This window comes from Cololabis saira, chromosome 6 (assembly GCF_033807715.1).
Source record: "Cololabis saira isolate AMF1-May2022 chromosome 6, fColSai1.1, whole genome shotgun sequence".
In the NCBI taxonomy this organism is placed as follows: domain Eukaryota; kingdom Metazoa; phylum Chordata; class Actinopteri; order Beloniformes; family Belonidae; genus Cololabis; species Cololabis saira.
Window position 1 is genome coordinate 29,282,916 of NC_084592.1, and position 16,154 is coordinate 29,299,069.

Genomic DNA, 16,154 nt, shown 5'->3' on the forward strand with positions numbered 1-16,154 from the left:
TTGTATACAGTATGTGTGCATCCACAGACCCAGCTCAAGGACAGGAAAAGCACACTCCAAATTCACCTGCTGCCCTTTGCCTTGTTCTTCATCTGGCCTATCATTGAAGCTCCCTTATGCACAGAATGGGTCTCAATGTGGACAAAGTGCTAGGCCTCTTTGAAAAGCCCCTTGATCCATTCTCAGGAGCTCTAACCCCGGCGTTTGCTCAGTAAATGTGAGGACTGGCTCGGCATCTCCTTCTTCCTTCCTTTAATTCTATCAACACCGACGGATACTATTGATGAATCTGAAAGCATGGATTTTGGTGGGTAATTACAGTTTTACACTACAAATGGATCTAAATGTTTTTTTTTGTGACACTATTGATCCCTCTGGGACAAATTGGCATTTTTTTCCCCCTGCCGCCTCCCTCCGGAGTGCAGGGAGCTACCGAGGGGTGGCCAGCAGATTCCAAGGCTTTCTGCTGCTGCAGAGACAAGTGCAACATTCAGCCAAATGAGCTTCACACAGCCTGCAGTGTCTTAACCACAACATTGAGCACATTCTTTTGTGTAGCCTGAATCAATACAGAGAAAGAAAACAATACATTTCTAGGTGAATCACAAATGATGACAAATGGAATCAATAGAACTTTGGGGAGAAAATGGGCTGAAATGGCAATTTTCCACTGACCAGGCACAAGCTTTCATTTCAACTGGTTGACATGCAGTCTAATAGGCTGTCAAATTTTATGAAAATAATTATTAACTTTTAAAAGATAAATACATCTAAATGCAAAGGGCACTGAGAGGGATTCTTTTTTGGAAAGGCACAGGATGTACGGTTGCCTTCAGTGGCAGCAAATCCCCTTGGATTTGCTCGCAGTTTCAAAAGGACAGAATTCTGTCCATCCGTTCTTTGATTCTTTTGAGCGCAGCCGGATTTCAGACCTCTGAACGGCTTCCAACATGTGAAACATTTTTCAGTGATATACACCATGTAGATTTGTGTTCAAAGCTAATTACTCTTAGTGCGTTTGGAAAAGCAGGTGAGCCAATGGAAGCTTTTCAGGTGAGACTGCATGTGGAGGTCACATTTATGCACTCCAGACAGACACACTGCAGCAGAACACTGGCTACAAAAATACACACTGATTGGACTCTACGGGCTGTTGCCAAGTTCAGATAATATTAACCCTCAAATATTAGCAAAACCCAATAGACGGGGACTGGGTGGAGCAGAACAATTGCTTGTTATAACCACTGAGGCATGTCATAATGTAACACGATTAACAATAAATGTGGTGTGGGCCTTTCTTTGACATCTTCCATTGTGTCCATTGTGAAGCAAAGAACTCTCCCCCTCATTGTCCATCCATTGACAACCGCATGAGTTAGCACTCTGAAGGAGATGGCTGTTAAGTACAAAAAGTACTTTTTTATAAACTTTCTATACACTCACAAAGCTAAAATGATGTTGCTTCATCTGTAGGGACCCTATCAATACTGTCACTGTTTGCCAGTCTTCCATCCATCCATTCATTACCACTTATTCTTGTTCAGGGTCACAGGAATCTGCTGGGGTATATCCCCTCTCTCTTCGGTGAAAGCTACAGGATGTTAGTCAGTTTATTCTGATGTCACTACATGTCCTCTAGACCAGTGTTTCCCTACCCTGTTCGTCGGGGCACACGACCCTCCATTTGATTGTTTTTTTAGATGTTTCCCTGCTCAAACAGACTTGGTTGGATCACTGTCAGCCAGAGGTGGACAGAGTACTCGACCCCAGTACTTGAGTAAGAGTACAAATACTACTGGTCAAAAGTTACAAGTAAAAGTAGCTCAGTCAAAATATTACTTGAGTAAGAGTAGAAAAGTACTTGCTTTTAAAGGTACTTAAGTATCCAAAAGTAAATGCTTTTAAATTTACTTTAAGTAAAAGTAAGAGTAAGAGTAAATTTCTTATTTTCCACATCAGTAAATTACTATATTTTCTAAATTAATTTAAGGATCTTTTAACTCTTGTTTCTGAGAATTCGATGTTGAGTTGTTGAAAGCAGAGAGGTAGTTCTGCTTCGGCAGACACAATAAACATTTGAAAACAAATGTCTGTGGTTTGTCTGTGCCCTCGTTTTTTACTCGGTCGAACTCAAACATTGAGTTAAGATACGGCCAAGGATTTTGTGAAAGTCCCTGCTCCGAGTCCGGGTCATTATCAGACTCAGACGACTCAGCGGATTGTCTTTCTTCTCCTGACGCAGGCGTAGCCATTGATGCGGCTCTGTCTTGACTTGTTGCGGCTCTGTCTTGACAAATGCAGGCTACTTTGGCGGTATCGTTTTGAGGAGGCTTGACATATTTCCGCTTTACGTACATCCCAGTGGAGAGCGTGCACTGTGATAGGTCTCCTCCTTTGACAAAAACAGCTTGTGTCCAATAGGATTTTAGGGAAGAAGAAAAAAGAGCAGACCTGAAAGTAACGAGTACTTTTCAGCCTTCCTAGAAATTTACTCGAGTAAAAGTAAAAATATTTGTCTTGGAAATGTATTCAAGTAAGAGTAATAAGTACCAAAGAAATCTAATACTCAAGTAAAGTACAAATCCTCTGGATATGTACTTAAGTACAGTACTCAAGTAAATTTACTCCGTTACTGTCCACCACTGCTGTCAGCTCGTCATCAAGGTCTACACAAGACTTTGAGGCAGGTGTGTTAAAGCAGGGCGACATCTAAATCATCCAGGACTGTTTGCCTCCACAGGGCTGGGAAACGCCGCTCTAGGCTAACGTCAACAGTTATTGTGCTGCAAACGCATATTTCTTTCTAATTTAAAACTGCAACAATTTACATCAGTTTACTCTCTCATGAATGCTTCCATTCAGTACCGTGCGGGAATAGACTAGGGTTGATTTACCTCCAAAGTATTCCTTTGAATCATAAAATATCCAAGAATACATGTCCTTAAGAAATCAACACATTTCTATGCTTCAAAATTTGAATCTACTTTATCAGCAGATAAATGAAGATGTGCAGCTGTGGTACTTAATTTCAGTGTAAGTCGGAGTAACATATTCAGTCAATTAAAATAGTTTGAAACAAGTAGGATATTCCTTTGAATTAAAAACAAACATCTCTTTACAGGTGTAACTATAAAGGTGGAATGAAACCAAAAAGAGCATATCTGAGGAAAGTCGAACCACAGTTGGAGGATAAATGAGTAATCTAAAATGAATGCAAACTGAAAATAAGTACCGGTAGATCAATCCATCTCTTTTTAATCGGGTTATTCAGCACAAATTTTCAGACTAAATAAAATTGTAACTTTTTAAAACTCTTTCAGATTCACCAGGACAGAGTTTTACAACAGAAGGCCAAAGAGAATATGAAAACAACTTTATGAAAGTTTTATCAGTTCAATTCTGTCTCTCCAGTCATTCATTCAGGATTGTATAAAAGCTTCATATAAATAACATGTAAGTATGGAACAAGAAACATATCAGTCATAAAGAAATTGTGAATATCTGTTGGAGAATTCTCTTCCAAGTAAATGTTCTCGTGGAGAACATTTACTTGGAAGAGCCTTTGCAGATTTGCAGATTTGCCCATTGCTCCGGTCCAGAAGTCACACTTTTCAGGCTCTTCCAGCAGCTGGAAAAATGATCTCAGAGAGCAAATCATTTCCATTTGTTTTGAGCATGTTCAGAACTCCTAATTACTGGCAAATGCTCACGAGGGAAAAAGAGCAAGAGAGACATTTTTCAGGAATATTATCTTCTATGGGAGAGAATAACTCTGTTTTGTGAGTGAAAGTTTGACTTTGTAAATGGAGGACGAGGTAATAGACAAAAATAACAAGACATCCTCTTCAAAAGAATAATACATCAAAAATATAAGAATTAAGCAAAGGCGAGGAAACGGCAAACCCTGGTTCTGAGCAAGGGTAATGAAATCTGCCCTCCAGTAATCATCATCGGGGATGTTTATTTTCTATAATCAGAGTAATCAGGAACAACTTTACAAACGACTGCAGACTGTTCCATTAAAACTTAGCACCAAACGATTTATATAAGAAATCAATTGATTAATTCTGACTGCTTGTGGGGAAATAAGAATGCCAGATTATAAACACATCGTTGTACAATCAACTGGCCTTTGATTACAGTCACCTTCTCCCGTCTCTGCGTGATTAACTGTTTGATTAAAACCAGCTGCCGCCTGATTGGAATAACCTGTCATTTTAATCAAAACTATCTTACACTACGTCAGTTGTTGGCTGCTATTTGATGAAAATTGTCCACTGTTGGTTTACAATTACCTGCGTGATTTTTCAGCAGAAGCGTTCTCATCAAAACACCTTGGGGCTTTTTAAAGATTAAAGAGTCCTTGTAGTTTCCATTTTACAAGAAGGGACACTAAAATATTCATATGTCTCTTATAATATTCATGTCAACTGCTTTTTTTAACGAGATGCATTATTGACTCCGGCTGTCTCCCCTGCGCATTGTCTCTTTCCATGTTATGCAATGTGTTATTGTCTTGATTCCAGGTTGTGCTAAACTTGCTGGAGGCTCCATTTCCATCATTGTTTTCACTTTTGCATCAAATGCACTTTGAGCTGCAGTGATTTTTTTAAGCACGCTCCCTTGAGGTATTAAGGAATTGCCAATAAATCAATTTATGTGTTTTAGTAGCATATTAAGGTGCATCTGTGAAAGTGGGTGGCATCAGTGGGAGTGGACTCCAGCTGTTTAATATTTGCAGCAAGGCTGAAAATGCATCATGAAGCCATTCCTTTGCATTACGGTTATTGCTCACTAGGGTACATTATCTCTCCATTACATCAAGCAGTTTGATAGAGTCATACTCTCAGGGCACTTCTAATTTCTTGTGGTACATCTGGGATTTCTTGCTTCCTTTTGCTGATACCAGCTGATTGTGCTCCATGTCAGATCAGCAGTTTTGGCTCATTTACGTCTGTACAAAGTATCGACTCTAGTACTGGAACAGCTCACCAGTTGAGCTTACATTTAATTGTGTCCCTCACACTTGTTTTATGTACCCAAAGGGTTTTTCTTTTTTCTTTTTTCCCCTGCTGTTTCCTTGCTAATGCAGATGAGCAAGTCCAAAAAATGCCTCTAATGTGGGATGAATGGTTAACTATGGCAAACCGTTTCTCATCACTGAACTAGTTTTTCTCGTGCATGTCAAAGTCATTTTCGGTCTGACATTGCCAAGTCCTGTAAGGATAGTAATTGGATTTCCAGAATAAGTGAAGATCTTTTCTCTCTCTCCTGGCCCCGCTTGTGTAATTGAGGTTAAATGAAATGGTCAGCCGTGCACTAAACCCTCAGTGGGTGTTCAGCAGTGGGGTAAAGAAAGGCTGTGTTTTGCAGTCTTTGCATTCAAACATGTTGAAAAGAGTCCAAATTGTTGAATATCACCGAAGCATTAGCGATTGTGCTTGTGTGTGCAAACTGACCAGACATCCTCTGCGTCCACGTCACACTCTGCCCCGAACTGGCAGATGTCACAGGTGGATGTCTCCTTCTGCCCAGTCTCAGCCGAGCCTTCTCCGCCTGAAAGTGACAGAAAGAAAAAAAACATGGGATGCCTGTAACAAGCAAGTGTGAAGTCTAACCTCCACTTGGCTGCTCAGCAGCTTCTCTCACAGGAAGTACTAAAGTACAACAAAGACGTGGGACCATGCCCTTTTCACTCTGCTGGGTGACCGTGAGAAATCAGCCTTGGACAACTGAAGTGCATCTACATCCAGTCTCATCCCACCATAATCCCTATGAAGCCGTCTCCTCCGCTCAGTCTTGCCACCTTTCCCCAGCGTCCTCCAAGGCCGCCTCTCATCTATCACCATCAAATCCCCGCTGATCTGTTTCTGAGTCCCTCTTTTATTTCATTGCACTGATTTTCTCGTGCTGTGAGTGCGAGGATTCGTTGTGGGTACTGGTGTCGAGCTTATAGCAGCTTTGGGACCCTACCAGTGCACATCATGCCTCATGAGCGACAGAGCAGGGAGAAGGAGATAAAAGGGGGGAAAAAAAGCAATCTGGACAATCTAAAATTGCATTCTCTTACCACAGAGGACTCCTCAAGACTCTGAATGCTTTCACATCTCCCCCCTGGTCATATTCTCTATCAGACAAATGCTATTTTTAAACTTTCTTGGGCCCCTGAGAAAAACTTCAGAAAAGAAGATGAAGAGGTGGAACGAGGCATCATTTCCCCATGTCATGCCTTTAATCTCCCCAATACCACACATACTTGCAGACACCCACACTGGCACCATGCATTGCTCCCCTGTGTTGCATCTTTCATTTCCCCCCTCTGAAACTTTTGTTTTTCTTGCCATCCTTTGTGGCACGCTGGAAGGAATTTGAAAGAACTCGGGCAGTGAGATCAAACCTGTTTTTTTCCTCCTCAGACCAAAAAAGACTTTGGTCTCAAAATGAGCATAGGCTTTGTTTTCCAGTTCAGTCTTCAGTGGCACATAACTAGGAATGGGTGATATTTTACCGTTCACGATAAACCGTCAAAAAATGCCCCACGGTAAGAATTTGTCATCTCGCGGTAAAAACGATAAATTCCCGTTGATGATGTTTTTGTGTAAAGCTGATTTATGGAAGGAAGGAAGGAAGGAAGGAAGGAAGGAAGGAAGGAAGGAAGGAAGGAAGGAAGGAAGGAAGGAAGGAAGGAAGGAAGGAAGGAAGGAGCCTGAAAGAAAGAAAGCAAAGAAATGAGCCTGAAAGAAAGAAAGAAAGATAGAAAGAAATGAGCCTGAAAGAAATAAAGAAAGAAAGAAAGAAATGAGTCTGAAATAAAGAAATGAGCCTGAAAGAAAGAAAGAAAGAAAGAAAGAAAGAAAGAAAGAAAGAAAGAAAGAAAGAAAGAAAGAAAGAAAAATTCCCGTTGATGACGTTTTTGTATTGGTATTTTTTTTTCTATCGTTATCGGGATAAATGCCAGAATTTATCGTGATACATTTTTTAGTCCATACCGCCCATCCCTACACGTAACTGTCTCATTCAAATAAGGTGACAAGAAAAATAACTTTTTGGATCAGAGTAGTTTTGCATTCATTTGTGTATTAACAGATTTGCATCAGTCCACAATTAGCCAAAAATGTCAGCAACAGCTGGTGGGTAAATGTTTTGCAGACCGAAGAAACCAAAGGGGAATTGTTTGGAAAAAAAACACTGCATTACACAGCATTGTGTAAGTCTAAAAATATAATCCATCAAATCATTAAGCTGGTGGGTGAAGTATGAGTGTGTCAAGATTTGGGCTTGCATCGCTATGTCAGGGTCTGGAACAACTGCCATCATTGAGAGAAAAATTCATTTCGAAGTTTACTAAAATATTGTAGAAGATGATGCCAGAGTGGCTGCTGCCAGCTGACGCTCAGTAGAGGGTGGTGCAGCTGGACACTGACCCTAAGCACTGAAGTAAATCCACTACAGAACGGCTTCAGAAAAAGGACATCCACATTTTGCGATGGCCAAGTCAGAGCTTTAGCCGTAGAAATGCTGTGAAATGACCTTGAGAGAGGCGTTCACACCAGACGTCCTACAAATGTGTCTGAGTTAAAGCAGCTATTGAAAGATGGGTTGCTACTCAGAGCACCATGTGTGAATGTAACTGTTTACCTATACGTTGACTTTTGCTTCTTTTTTTTTTAAGCCACTTTAGTTTGCAGGTGTCACACATCAAGCAATTTTGCAGCAGTTGAGTGACATAATCCAAGTAGTTGTCATTCATCTGTTCAGACTGCATCCAAAACCACAATGGAGCATGAACGAGTGTAGTAATACTCCGCTGGGGATTTTTAAGTCCCGTTTTCCTTTCAGTGATTTCTTTCTTTTTTTTTTTTTCCTTTTGAAGCCGTGTCTGACGAAGCAGGTGTTAAAGAACACTGCAGGCAGTGAAGTGAAGCAGCACATCCTTCAAGAACTGAACATTTGCAGCCATGTGAAAATATGCACATTCTCACTTCACAGCTTTACCTTCAGGTGAGGAGACCTGCAGGATGACCAGGTGTGAGGCAGCACTGCAGCACAACCAGCCACTGATGCCTGATGCCTGATCATTAACTGCTCATTAGGAATGGGCGATATTTTACCATTCACGATAAACCGTCAAAAAAATTCCCCACGGTAAGAATTTGTCATCTCACGGTAAAAACGATAAATTGAGGAAATGAGCCTGAAAGAAAGAAAGAAAGAAAGAAATGAGCCTGAAAGAAAGAAAGAAAGAAAGAAATTAGCCCGAAAGAAAGAAAGAAAAAAGAAAGAAAGAAAGAAAGAAAGAAAGAAGAAAGAAAGAAATGAGCATGAAAGAAAGAAAGAAAGAAATGAGCCTGAAAGAAAGAAAGAAAGAAAGAAAGAAAGAAATGAGCCTGAAAGAAAGAAAGAAAGAAATGAGCCTGAAAGAAAGAAAGAAAGAAGAAAGAAAGAAAGAAAGAAAGAAGAAAGAAAGAAATGAGCCTGAAAGGAAGAAAGAAAGAAATTAGCCTGAAAGAAAGAAAGAAGAAAGAAAGAAAGAAAGAAAGAAGAAAGAAAGAAATGAGCATGAAAGAAAGAAAGAAAGAAAGAAAGAAAGAAAGAAATGAGCCTGAAAGAAAGAAAGAAAGAAAGAAGAAAGAAAGAAAGAAAGAAATGAGCCTGAAAGAAAGAAAGAAAGAAATGAGTCTGAAAGAAAGAAAGAAGAAAGAAATGAGCCTGAAAGAAAGAAAGAAGAAAGAAATGAGCCTGAAAGAAAGAAATATTCCCGTTGATGACACTTTTTGTATTGGTATTTTTTTTATCGTTATTGGGTTAAATGCCAGAAATTATCGTGATACATTTTTTTGTCCATACCGCCCATCCCTACTGCTCATGGTAATCATTTTCAGCAAACATTGACGTACAACTTTGGATTCTAATCTGTTTAATGTTTTGTCATTTCCAAAGCTAATGAAAGTTTCAAAATAATTTACTTAACTATTTTCTCTGCTCTAAGAGCCCACATAATGCACATTCACAGGCTTCAAGGTCTTTCTGTAAAGGTTTGTAAGTCTCAATTTAAAAAAAATACACAGCTTTCTATTCTTAGACAGCAGTTTGATGTGTTTCAATATAGATCCTCTTTATTTAAGGCAAAATACTACAGCCAAAAGCATTGAGGTCTTCATGAATAGATCAATTTTGAGATTTTTTGCTCCCTTCCATGCAGGATGTATTTTTGGTGACATAATCAACCTTTCTTTAAAAACCACAGCGATACAGTGCAACATCTTGTTTCTCAACATTTTCTCTGCATAAAATCTTGCCTTCGTGGCTTAATTAAGTACTACTGAACTGAGCTGACCTGAAATGAAATGAGTAGCAGCTGGTTTCAGGGGGTTGAGTCAGCCATTAGACCGAACTTCACTGCTCTGCTCAGTGGGCTGTGAATATTTAGAAATCAATGTTAAAATCCTCCCCCAACCCACTTCCCAGGAACAGCAAATGCCCCATGACATAAAGTTAGGGGGAGGATGAAGATGTGGTGGCTGGATAACCTTTCCCTGATTTGGGTCTGTGATGTCAAAGAGCCCTACAAATCTAAACAGCTCACAAAAGGATGAAGTGGCATTTATATGTTCTTCCAGTGTGAACTAATTGCGTTGCCCTATGAATGACTTAAAAAGGTCCATTGAATAACAAGTGAATTATTATTATTATTGCCTTTTTACTGCACTTACTTTCCTTTTAGTTGACACAGTCAACAGAGGTGGACAATGTATTAGATAATTGGGCATCCCAGAGTAGAAAACAAGCTCATGTTTATCATTAAAAAGAACATTAACGTTAAATGAAATAATTTTTGCAATTGGATTGGTTCTTGGCAAAACATTTGAAATCGGCCAAATGCTAAAATTGGTTGTCATGCCGCTCAAATCACTAAGGCAAATAAATTACTAAGCTGTGCATCATTTGTTTAAAAATTATGTCTAAATAGAGCCATTCAGCCTACCGCATGAAGCCTAAACCGAGCTATTGCGTTATACCTTTTAATGGGAGCAACAGGGAAGTCCTTCACGGCACTGACTACAATTGTGACTGGTTGTGTTCAGCTTTTTTTTTGTCTTTTAACCTCTGAATCAGAAATCTCCACTTAACCAGATAATCCGAGAGATGTATAATTTTTGTTTTGATTTATTTCCTATAATCAAGCAAGGACATAGGGAATTTAACCACAGAATAAAAGAGAGAGAAAAAACAAACAAATAAATACAAAAACGGAACCAGTTTCACTTTGAAAGTGGGCTTCATTTAACATACAACATTTTCAAAATACTAGTACTTATTCAAAATACAGGATAACAGGGGTTTGTTTTCTTATACACAAAGACAATTTTAGCTGTAGAATACCAGTCCTGTTTTCCATTGAACAGACATGTTTCACTTTTTCCAACCAACTAACTATCGTAGGAGGGTCAGTTTTGATCAAGTTGATGGTTAGCATTTTTTCTTGCAATCACCAAAAAATTATGCAAAATATAGTATTGGTCTTTTGTAAACCTTTGTTCTGACATATTTTCCTGTAAGAAAATTAAAGGGTCCAAGTCAATACTTAAATGTTTTTGCAATATTTCTTAATGCCATTCCAAAATTTCTGTAGTTCGGGGCAGTCCAGGAAAATATTCTTAGACACTTATTTTTAGAGGTGCTCTCAAGGATTTCATCTTCACTTTCCAGTCAAATTCTTCCATACCTGGCTCTCCACCATAATCAAAACAATAAAAAAAGGTTTTATAGAATAAATAAATTCACTAATTACCCAATGTATTCATAATGATACAAAAGAAAAAATTAGGGGTGTTTTTTTCTGTTTAATATTTCATTTGTCAGGCTTTAAAGGTGGTAGCTTTGTAGCATGCTTTCCCATTTAATTCCTTTATATGCTACTTTTTCTTAAGGCTTTTGCTCAAGGGTTTGTTCATATCTTATTCATAGTCTTTTTGACAGACAAAAACATAGCCAACATTGGCATGTGTCAGGCTGTTGACAGTATCTTCTTATGTGCGACATGATGAAAACAGACATCCAAAATGATGTCTGTTAAAAACTTTTTTTGAAGGAAATATAAAAGCTTTCAACTTGGACTCCATTTTTATATATATATATAAAAACTATATATATATATATATATATATATATATATATATATATATATAAAAACCTCCACGACTATAACAATCTATGTAAAAAACTGGAGATGTTTTCTTTCTCTGTTCACATTTAATTCTTCACGTTCACGTTCTAATTAAAACTCGTATCCAAACAACATGACTGATTTGAAATAAAGTGCATAAATCCTTTGATTACAATAAACTGTCTTTTTTGTTGATGTTTAAAAATGTTCACACTTTCACACTGAAACAATTTAACAACTTAAGCACAGCTTCACATTCTTTTGCCCGCAGGAAAACTGCTGTTTGTTTCTCTGCAGTTTCAAGTGCAGTGATAAATGATACTGGGCAATTTTACCGATTTGTGCTCTCTAATGTGCTCTCCATGGTCCTGAATGGTCATAACAGAGAACCTTTAACAGCTGTTTTGATGCTTAAAGGCTTTTGACACACATGTGAAAATATTAGTTAATTTCATAAAGTGGGTAAGGTACATTTTTTTATCTGTTTATTTGTTTTTGACCTGCACCAAACAATACAACACACATTTCTTCAAAAAATAAATACAAGCAATAACAAAACAAATTCAAATAAAATTTGATGAAGAGTGTGTAATGAAGTTTGTAAAGAAAAGCCTTTCACTGACGGAACCTCCTCTTTGGTTTACTGTAATTTAGCCACCAAAACGGCTAGTTTTCGTGGCTAAATTACATACTACTCAATATTCAATACTCAATGCCCTTCAATGACATTTCAGATACTGATCAGGGCTTATTTGTAGTGCTGCTCTCACAGAGACCTCAGACTCTGGCCCAGTGTCATGATCCAAGGTGCAGTACAACTTGCAGGTGCTCTCAATGAACAGCATTGGTCATTGTGCTACTTTCCTCACTGACTAAACCTGCAGAAACAATAGACAAATTAATTGATCCAGTTTTTCTTTCTGCCTTGTACCACAAATAAACTAAATTAAAGCTGCAAGCAGCGATGAACGGGCCCTCGCACCCTTGTGCACGTTCAGGCGTGCTGCAGTGGAAGCGCTTGTATGACATTTAGCAGATGACACCACCCACGACTCTTTATATCACACCATTCAAAGGTTATGGCAGACAATAGGATCTATCAAATATCGACCAATCAGAAAAAGGGGCGGGGCTAATTCATGCCAATGAAGGTCAAGTACTCAAAACCGAGTCCGATGACACCACCCACGACTCTTTATATCACACCATTCAAAAGTTATGGCAGAAAGTAGGAACTATCAAATATGGACCAATCAGATCAAGGGGTGCGCCCTTTTTTTGAGTCTAGCGTCGCCACGGTAACGCTTTTGACTGAGAAAAGTAATGTGCATTGTCACAGGATGGAGACGCACATTTTGATGTATAACACATCTGGGTGCACGTTACGGTTCGGGCTCTGGAGCAGCTGAAGAAATAGCATAAATTGCGCCAAAATGACAAATTAATTCAAAATGGCCGACTTCCTGTTCGGTCTCGGCCATGGCGCCAAGAGACTTTTCTTTAAGTTGCGACATGATACAGGTGTGTACCGATTTTCATGCATGTCATACGTCAAACCGTATTGTGGGGCTTGAGGCACAGAGTTTTCTAGGGGGCGCTGTTGAGCCATCTTGCCACGCCCTTTAATGCAAACCATGAAATATCAAATTTTTCGCCAGGCCTGGTTTGGGTGCAAAATTTGGTGACTTTTGGGGCACGTTTAGGGGGGCAAAAAGGCCCTCATTTCATCAGAAGGAAAAGAAAGAAAGAAAGAAAGAATTCCTACAGATACAATAGGGCCTTCACACTGTAAGTGCTCGGGCCCTAAAAAGGAAAAAGTAGTGAAAAATAACACTGTTGCCCAATAAATCTTTTTTTTATATCTTCTCACGAAATTACTGCAGATAAAAAGAATATTCCAACTTTATGTTTAACAGTGTATGTAAGTCAGTTTTCAAAAATCCAGTATTTACACTGAGACTGTATTTCATTCAGACTTCGCAGGTGAGGTTACTGTGAAGCCGTTTTCAATTTTATGTCCCACCTTTGTGAGACAGGCTTTATTTCTTAAAAGTCTTTATCAAAATTTCTGCCTGAGCTGCACGAAAATGTATGAATCACACAGTATTTGCAGGCGGAGTTCCTCACAAACAGTAACTTGATTTTAATGTAAAAAACCAGCAAAGCTGCCCTTTAAAACACATAAACATCACGCCTTCAAGTATTCAGCAGCACAGTTGTGACTCTGTGGCTACTTACATGAATGTAATTTCCTTTTATTTCCATGTCTTGAATATTGTGGTGTGAAATTCTCACACCCATTTCACCAATTTCCAGGTCTTGCAGGCACTAGCTAGCCTGCCTCTCCAGCCACTTTGTACTCTGTCAAACAATCAGCTTCACATAAAGGCCTGGGCAGACAAGCATGTAAGCTCTCCCACGATTCCACTCTCCCACACTGCACACAGGAGGGGATGAGGGATGTGGAGAAGAAGAGCCAATACACGCTTCAGGATTGCCTGCTCCAGTTTCTTACTTGTGTGCACATGCACTCCCAAAGAAGAACATTGAGTCCTTTCCCCTCTCACAAACACTCACACCACAGACGTACTCCCCATTTACAGCACTGCAGACACAATTACCAAAAGCAGCTGGGGAAAGGCAGCATTTTCATTTCCTCAAATCCCCGATAGTCTCGTGTAGCACTGACACAACATCTCCCCTGTTTGTATGTCTGCTAATTCCTTGGATCAGGAGACACGGCTGGGTAATGACTGAAATGATTAGCCTTTCTTCAGCCCCCACAATCACCTCCTGCCAGCTCCTACATCACCTTGTATCGATCCATTCCAGGCTGACTGGTCTCCTCCGTGAAAATAGTCTTTGCCTCACCTTTATCTCTCTCAAATACCATCTGCTTGATGCTTTTGTTTCACAGTCTGGCTTAATAAATGCAAGTGGAGCTATTGTGCCACATCAACATTCCAGAGAAGGCTGGACAGAAAAAAAATTAAAATAAATAATAGGAATTTAAGTTACTATAGACGGAAGGATAACAATTAGAGTGAAATGTTTTTTAAAGGGGGAATACACTAGACGTAAACGGATGCAAAAACATCAGCTATAAATATTCTGTGAACCTCCATTTGGGGATTGAAATGGCATTGAACATTAACCTCCAAAGGGAAAATATATGTTGTACTATGAATTGAGAACAACTAAATAAATGATCATGTTATCTCTGTTTTCCCATGCATATTGTAGTTGGAGGGAAGGGTTTGCAGAAGAAGAAGAAGGTTTGCAGATTGTTGACAACACCACTTGACTGGTTCAGCTTCTGTAAAATGTTCAAATACCCCTTGTGCATGGAAAAAAGGAAAGATATTTGTGGTGGTACATTGAGTTATTAAAAAAGATCTAATAGGCTGAATTCATCTGATGTCTAAACACATAAGCAGTTATTTTTCTGGGACAAATGACTTTGACTCTGAAGTTGACCAGAGATGTATATTTGGACTTTAATTAATTCATGCACTTGAAGATATTTTGCAGAGTCAAAACCATGTCAGTTTGTCAGCATTTCTGCAAGTTTACAGACTTCTGTTGAGCTAGATGAATACATTTACTCCAGTTCAGTGTAATTTTTATTTTTTATCTGTAAATGTAACAAACTCTGAGTCATAGAACCCTTGGAAATGTTCACTCATTCCATTAAGAGAGAAAAAAACATTTTCAACACATTTAATTTTTGTTATCATTATCCACGAGTGTTCAAATCTGCCAGCATTGTTCTACTAGTTTCAAAATTGTTTTAACCACTTATCACAAACTAGAAACACATCTTTAAAGGGGGCATATTATGCACCTTTGTCAAAGTCTGACACAGTTTTATGAGGACTTAATGGAATATCTGTGACACGCTTTGATGAAAAAGCCACACAGATAAAGCACAACAGCTCCCATTTCAACCATGTCTTTACAGCTCTGGTTAAAGTAGCTGGCGGTAGGAGGTGGAGTCAGTTACATGATTCCACTTCACCCCCTCCTCCACTGGGTCTGCTTCTCTGGAAATCAGTATTACAGCCTTGCCCCTCCCACTTCCTCAAGTTTGATTAAAATAAAGACAGGTTGTAGCAGAGAAAGTGCCCCCCTACACTCAAACATAAGATCCCAACAGCAGCGACCTCTGGCCACCGGATATTGTGCCAGTAAACTCCTGAGGAAGGAGAAAGACACCAAAGGAGTTGAATGGCTCTTCAAACTCCATGGAAGGTGCTGGAACAATCTTCATCCACTTGGGCCCCATCTAGTTACCGACAGAGGACAACGGATGTACTGCTTGAAACCACTCTGCCTGGTCCTGTAAGATCATGCCCTGATAGGTCAAAGCTAATTGGTGAAATAAGGGGAAATAAGCAATATATGGATGGTGGCTTTAATGTTTAATGAAAATGATTGATCGAAAAGGCATTCTTAAAAAAACAAAACAACGTTTCACCTTCACATTTCATAGAGGCACAAGGGTACGACGGAGTATTAGGGCCAAACAAAAAAAACAAAAAAAGGAAATTACGAGAATAAAGTCATAATGTAATGAGAATAAAGTCGTAAAATTATGAGAATAAAGTCATAATATTACGAGAATAAAGTCGTAATATTACGAGAATAAAGTTGTAATATATTATAAATATATAAATATAACTTCACAAGATGCTCAATATTCTTCATTTTAACACAGGGAGAAGACTGCTCTTCCTGTTAGAGTTCTCATAAATTACCACTTTATTTTCATAATATTATTACTTTATTCTCATAAATTACCACTTTATTCATTACGACTTTATTCTCGTAATGTCACAACTTTATTCTCGGAATTTTACGACTTTATTCTCGTAATATTACGACGTTATTCTCATAATATTACGACTTTATTCTCATAATATTACGACTTTATTCTCGCAACATTACGACTTTATTCTCGTAATGTTACGACTTTATTCTCGTAATT

General features: G+C 38.8%; 1 protein-coding gene across 2 annotated transcripts in view; it reads right to left on the bottom strand.

The window, feature by feature from the left end:
• Window positions 1–16,154, bottom strand: part of tmeff2a (transmembrane protein with EGF-like and two follistatin-like domains 2a) — a 199,467-nt gene that overhangs the window by 32,252 nt on the left and 151,061 nt on the right. For both annotated transcript variants that reach the window (XM_061723924.1, XM_061723923.1), the window contains exon 5: window positions 5,460–5,556. In XM_061723924.1, coding sequence (XP_061579908.1) covers window positions 5,460–5,556 — 97 coding nt within the window. The remainder of the gene's footprint in view (window positions 1–5,459; window positions 5,557–16,154) is intronic.